Raw genomic sequence first — 6,274 nt, forward strand, 5'->3', positions numbered from 1 at the left:
CTAAGAAGACATGACGACTAAATGTAATGTGGTAATCCTGGATGGTATCCTGGAACAGAAAAAGGACATTAGGTAAAAACTAAGGAAATCTGAACAAAGTATGGACTTCAGTAATAACAAATTATCAATACTGATTAATTATGACCAATGTACCATACTAATGAAAGATGTTAATAGTGGCAACTGGGTGAGGGGTATATGGGAAGACTTTACAATTATTCCACAGATCTAAGTCTATTCTGAGAAAAAAGGTTTAAGTGAAAAAGAATAAATTAGGTCCAACTAACTTCCATATGGAACATTCTTACTTAAAGGAACTCTAACCAGGGCCAGCGAGATTTCTCAGTGGACCAAGCGCCTGCTTAGGCAAGCACAGGGACCGGGGTTGGAACTCTAGCATCACATGCCGTGCCGGCCGCGTCTCCAGGCAAGCTGAGTCAGCCATGGAGACTGGACATGTTAGTGCACGCCTGTAATCTCAGCACTGGGGAGGCTGAAAACAGGAGGATTACTATGAGTCTGGGCTGCATAGTGAGACCCTGTACCAAATACATTTAAAAAACAAACAAGCAAAAAACAACAAAACAAAACAAAACAAAACAAAACAAAAAAACCCTCTAACCAGCCACTGTTTACTATCCTTCTTCAAATCCTTATGGGAGGGGGAAAAAAAAAGGACAGCTGTGGGCCAGACATTAAGAAAATAAACAGATGTATTTGACAACAGTAATAAAAGGGTACAGATAAAAAGACCTAGGCAAGTAGGAAGAAGTCTTAAGTATCAAGGGCCTGTTTCTAGATACAGTCCTTTCATGGTCATAGTCGAGGATTCAAATGCCAAGAAATGCCCTTATTTAGTAAGACCTGCTAATGAAAGAAAAATAGGAAGGACACAAACCTTCAATAATACAGGACTCAAAAGTATTTTGACAAATTAAGGAGAAAAACAGATGGAATATAGTAATTAAATGAGAAAGTGTAATTTAAAAATATTTTTGTTTAAATTTGAGATTTTAGTAAACTGAGTTGTGAGAATAAGATGGTTACCCAAAAAGGTAATGTCATCTTAGGTCATACTAAAGGACAAATTGTTAAGATGAAAAGGATGAACAGGTCACTGACCTAAAGCTCACTGAATCATTTAGGATAAAGATTAAGTATTGAGAATCATACACTATAGATATAAAATGCACTTGAACATATGGAATCATGACTGCAGATTTATATCTGCAAAAATCATGCCACACCAGGAAGGTTTTTCAGTCTACACTAAAAAGTCTAGCCATGGACATGATGTTAATCTTTAAAACACCTCAAATGTTCCTAAGTAAAAGAGGGATTTATACTTTATTTGCCACTGCTTTTGGAATAGGACTAGATCCAACAGATAGAATTCTCCAACAGATGGAATTCTACAAATGTAGTTTTTACAATGAAGATTTTCTAACAGCCGGCTAAGAATAGACTGAAATACAGTTACCATTCTCTATGGGTATTTATATAATTGCTTTTTCAGTGTTCTGTGGGGGAAGCAAAACTGCATGACAAATAACTGAGCATTAAGTGCCGTTCCAATCCACAGAATATGACTAAAGGCACAAATAACATGTGAAGGGGGCTGGGGAGATGGCTTAGTGGAATAAGCGCTTCCCTGGCAAGCACAAGGGCCTGAGTTCAATCCCCAGTTCTGCAAAAAAACCCAACCAACCAAACAAACAAACAAACAAAAACAAATAACATGTGAAGAAGATATAAACATCCCTGATATTCAAAATCATCTACTTAAGTAGATTTACTAGCATTACTTTAAGTTGCAAACACCTGAAAAGTTAAACCAGTATTTCAGTCCTATCTCCTCTTACTCTTCCAAATGGAAGGGCATCCTTTTGGTTTAGATAGGATTTAGCTGGCATGGTAGCACACGCCTGTTACCACAGTACTTGGGAGGCTGAGGCAAGATTGCCAAGAGTCTGAGGCCAGCCTGGTATACATAGTGAGTTCAAGGCTAGCCTAAACTACAAAGACACTGTCTCAACCCTCCCCCCAACAAACCAACTTTAATCAAAAATGAAGAAAAACAACCAAAACAATAATCATGGATTATCCATTGTTCAAATGCTACATCAAAACTTCACAGTCTTGGGGGCCAGGAAGATGGCTCAGTAGAATAAGCACTTCCCTGACAAGCACAAGGGCCTGAATTCAATCCCCGGTTCTGCCAAAAACAAAAAACAAAGAAAACAACAACAAAAAAATTCACAGCCTTCGCTATGATGAGTATAGTCTAGAAGTACAATGATTATTCTGAGATGTTACTCTGCTTTGCAAACTTGATATGGGCCAGATTAATTTAAATCAAGGTGCTAGTTACAGCACACAATATGCCTTATCTTTGAGTCCCCAAATTTGACAATGTAAAAAACTAGTATGTAGGCACAAAATTTAATCCCCCAATTTTTTTTCAAAGAAGGAAATAAATATTCTTTTGGTTCATGTTATTATTTAAAAAAGAAACATTCCACATAACAGAGAAGAACAAGTAAAAATCATAGTTGTAAACTCTCATAAATTATGTATCTCTGGTTGCTTCCAGGCCAGCCTGAATAAGTCGCATTAGAATCAGGCTAACTACTACGATCAGTCTACTTTGCAGAAACTCTTCCTGGCTGCATTGTCCAAATTATTCCAGTGGCTTTATCAGGTAAAGATGAAAGAAAAAAGAAAGGAATGGGTAAAGATATCTATTACATCTATTAACAGGTACAATGTTAGGCATATTCAAACAAGGAGACTGAGTACACCATCTTTTAAAATAAAGTTTAAATTTCTGACAAGGTAATGGTTCCTTTTTCCTGCATTTACATAACATATAAACTTGGCAAAATGGTATTCAGAAGTTGACAACAGAAAAAACAGCTAATCTTCTACTTAGGTCAATTTTATTAAAAGCCTATGTTCAAACAGGGCATTAATATTAGATGGAAGAGGTTGCAGATCTAATTCCTGGCTCTGCCTCTCATCTTACCAATGTGATACAGAAAAGTTGTGGAGTTTTATTTGGTCTGTTTTATCTTGGTACTGGGGATTGAGCCCATGGCCACAACAGTGAGCTACATTTCCAATCCATTATTTATTTATTTTTTGGTGACAGGGTTTTGCCCAGTCACTGAGTTGTTCAACATGTACTTGTGATTCTTCTACTCAGACTTCCAGAGTGCTGGGATCACAATGATGTGCCACCACACCCAGCAAGGTTAATATTTTAAGCCTCTATGTTCTCATCCATAAAATAGGAAAAAGGAACAATAAAGATCCTACCTTTACCATAGGATCACTGTGAAGGTTAAATTAAACCATGAACATAAAAGCATTTTCCAAACTCTAAAAAAAAAAAAATGATAAAACTAGATATTACTACTAATGTATCACATCCAATGATTCTAAACGTTGAAAAGACCAGAAAGTATATTTGATGCTAGAAATGAATCACATTGGTGCTAATCTGTCAGGCATAAACTTAATACATCAAAGGTAAAAAAAAAAAAAAACCACTAAATTTTTCAACTTTTAAATTTATTATCATTATCAGTATTTTTAAATGATGATCTATTTTGTATCTCTCTAAGGTTCAGGGAATATTACTGCTACTCTGTGGATAGCCACGAAGAAAGGAGATACTAAAAATAAACTTCTTGCTTAACAATATGTAATATAACAACCGCTGTTAATTTTCTGTTCTTGTTTTGAAATTCTGTATCATTTTATCGTTGCTACTTTTTTTCTTTGTTCTTCCCCCCCCCTTAAAATAAAATAAACAAAAATAAACTTCTTGGAAGAACTAAGAAACAGTTAACACAGAAATTATCAGGAAAGCACTGGGAAAATATGAAGGAAGGATGGAACAAGTAAATGGCTTGGAGAAATCATCAAGGATGCAGTGGGAAAGCATTTGGCAATTGTGACATATCAGAAGAGCTCCCAAGGAACTGGCTGAACAGCCCACCTTGTGGTCTTCACTACTGCTACCACACAGCAAAATCACCTGGAGTTTGCCATCCGTATACAAGAAAAGCAGCAATAAATAATGGAAGGAGCAGAGAGTGGTAAATATTTCTTTTCCCACTGGAAATACTGATTTTTTTCTCCATTTAAATACTTGGGGAATTGTTAAAATGAAATCTGGGCAAACTTTCCAAAATAATCTCAAGAAATGCATGTAGAATTCAGCTGTGCTTCTTAGCAAGATACAGAATTTAAAATCTGAATATTGTTACATCTATTAGCAATTTGGCTACTTCCAAAAGAATACCTGAGTTTAACCAAGATGTTTAACTGTCTTAAGTTCATATAACAAGTCACAATATGAGACTGAAAAATAAAGTGAGAAAGAGAACTATCTTAGAGATAGAACATGTGAGAGTTCTAGCAGTAACTTATTTTGAGGAAACCTACCTAACCAGCCTATTCCTGCTTTCCTATCTGTCAAATAAGTTTATTTTCAAATGTGAGCTAGATTGTCACCTGTGAAGACTTGACAGAAAAAAACCCCTCCATTCAAAAGATATAAAGAAAGAATTCGTTATCTATTATTATAAGACTCTATAATCTTTCTTCCAAATTGGCCTCAAACTCACAGCGATGTTCCTGCCTCAGCCTCCTAAGAGCTGGAATTATAGGTGTGCTTGAAAATACTTGACTTATAATCTCACACATATATCTTCCTCCAAATAAAGGTAAAGGGTTTCAAGGACCTCTGGTGAAATTTAATTAAATGGACCTTCTGTGGGATAGTTTAAGATTAATTATATCTAAACAACCTTAAATGTTTGAATTTTCTATTCTAATGATTCTATTTTTCTCTCCTTCTCTCTCTAGGAAATTTACCTTTATCTTTATCCAGTGGTTCCTGGGAAAGAATAGTGCACAGTACTGGGTTTTTCCACACCCCAGTCTCTTGAGCTAGAGTAGCTAAAAAACGCAATTCACAGCTGCCATTCTCCATCAGCTTTTCATGAGCTACCTATAAATATTAAATAAACATCCAAAGAATTACAACAGATTTTTAAAGCAGGCTCATTAAGCTTCAAATACTAAACTTTTGAAAAATAATATTTTAATCTTAAAAATGCATCACATTACAAAATGCTGAATCCTTTTTGATATGTGAAGATGACTCCCAAAAATAAAAAAGAAACCAATTGTTAAACCTTAAGTACACTTAGTAGAAACGTATGTAACTTTTTTCAAAACCCAAATGAAAAATAATTTCCTAGGAAGCCATCAGAATATCTACAAGATAAAAGACCTTCAAGATTTGCATCATTTAAGTGACAATTTATGCAAATTCCAATTACAGGCATTTATGAGAATAAAATAAAACCCATAATTTTTCATTTCTTCACTACATAATCTTCATATTACAAGTGATACTGAATTTCATTTACTAATTGTTTCCAAGTGTTTATGTAAGACCAACAGTTTCCATTCACTGCAGAAAATGCTAATTGAGAATTTTTATATAAAAGTACCAGTGAAGATAGTAATTAGTTTCCTACCTTTACAGAAAATAAAGAAATGTTTAAATAGTTAAACACAGGGAAAATACAATTGCTAGCCAGCTATAAGCCAACCTTGAAGAAATGCTAAAGAGAAAGCAAAGTGTCACAGAAACTTTTTTTTTTTTTGGTACCAGAGATCAAACTTAGGACCTTGTGCTTGCCAGGCAGGTGCTTAAGCTGCTGAAATATCTCCCCAGCCCACAGAAACTCTTAAAGCTACATATTATGTTTAAATAAAAATACTATTCCTCAAAGCAATAAAAAATCTATTTCAACAAATTTCAAGTACTTTGAGAAATATTCTTTGAACAGCAGCTGAACATTCAGGGTTTTAGAAGTTATTTTCTATGGGCTGGCCAAATAGCTCAGTGGATTAAAGTACCTGCAAACAGATGCAGGGGCCAGGGGTTTGATCCCTAGGCCTGCTGTGCCAGCCCTGCCCCTGGGGCACACTGAGTAGCAACTGAGACTGAGCATGGTGGCTCACACCTGTAATCCCAGCTCATGGGAGGCTGTAAACAGGCGGATCACTACGAGTCCAATCTACTAGGGAGACCCTGAACACCATGTAGACCTTACCTACAATACAAAAAAAAAAAAAAAAGTTGTTTTCTGTTACGGAAGTTGTAACTTAATGGTAAAAAGCTTGTCTAGCATGTACAAGGTTGGGTTTGATTTCAAGCACAAGCCCCACCCCTTCTTACATATATAGATAT

The 6,274-nt window shown here is 35.6% G+C and overlaps 1 protein-coding gene across 3 annotated transcripts in view; it reads right to left on the minus strand.

Annotated features, from left to right (window-relative positions):
• Znf292 (zinc finger protein 292) overlaps positions 1 to 6,274 on the minus strand; it is an 82,377-nt gene that overhangs the window by 34,499 nt on the left and 41,604 nt on the right. For all 3 annotated transcript variants that reach the window (XM_004628231.2, XM_023711944.1, XM_023711945.1), the window contains exon 4: positions 4,885 to 5,020. In XM_004628231.2, the coding sequence (XP_004628288.1) occupies positions 4,885 to 5,020 (136 nt within the window). The remainder of the gene's footprint in view (positions 1 to 4,884; positions 5,021 to 6,274) is intronic.

The sequence above is a fragment of the Octodon degus genome, unplaced genomic scaffold (assembly GCF_000260255.1).
Source record: "Octodon degus isolate 3935 unplaced genomic scaffold, OctDeg1.0 scaffold00022, whole genome shotgun sequence".
Classification (NCBI taxonomy): Eukaryota; Metazoa; Chordata; class Mammalia; order Rodentia; family Octodontidae; genus Octodon; species Octodon degus.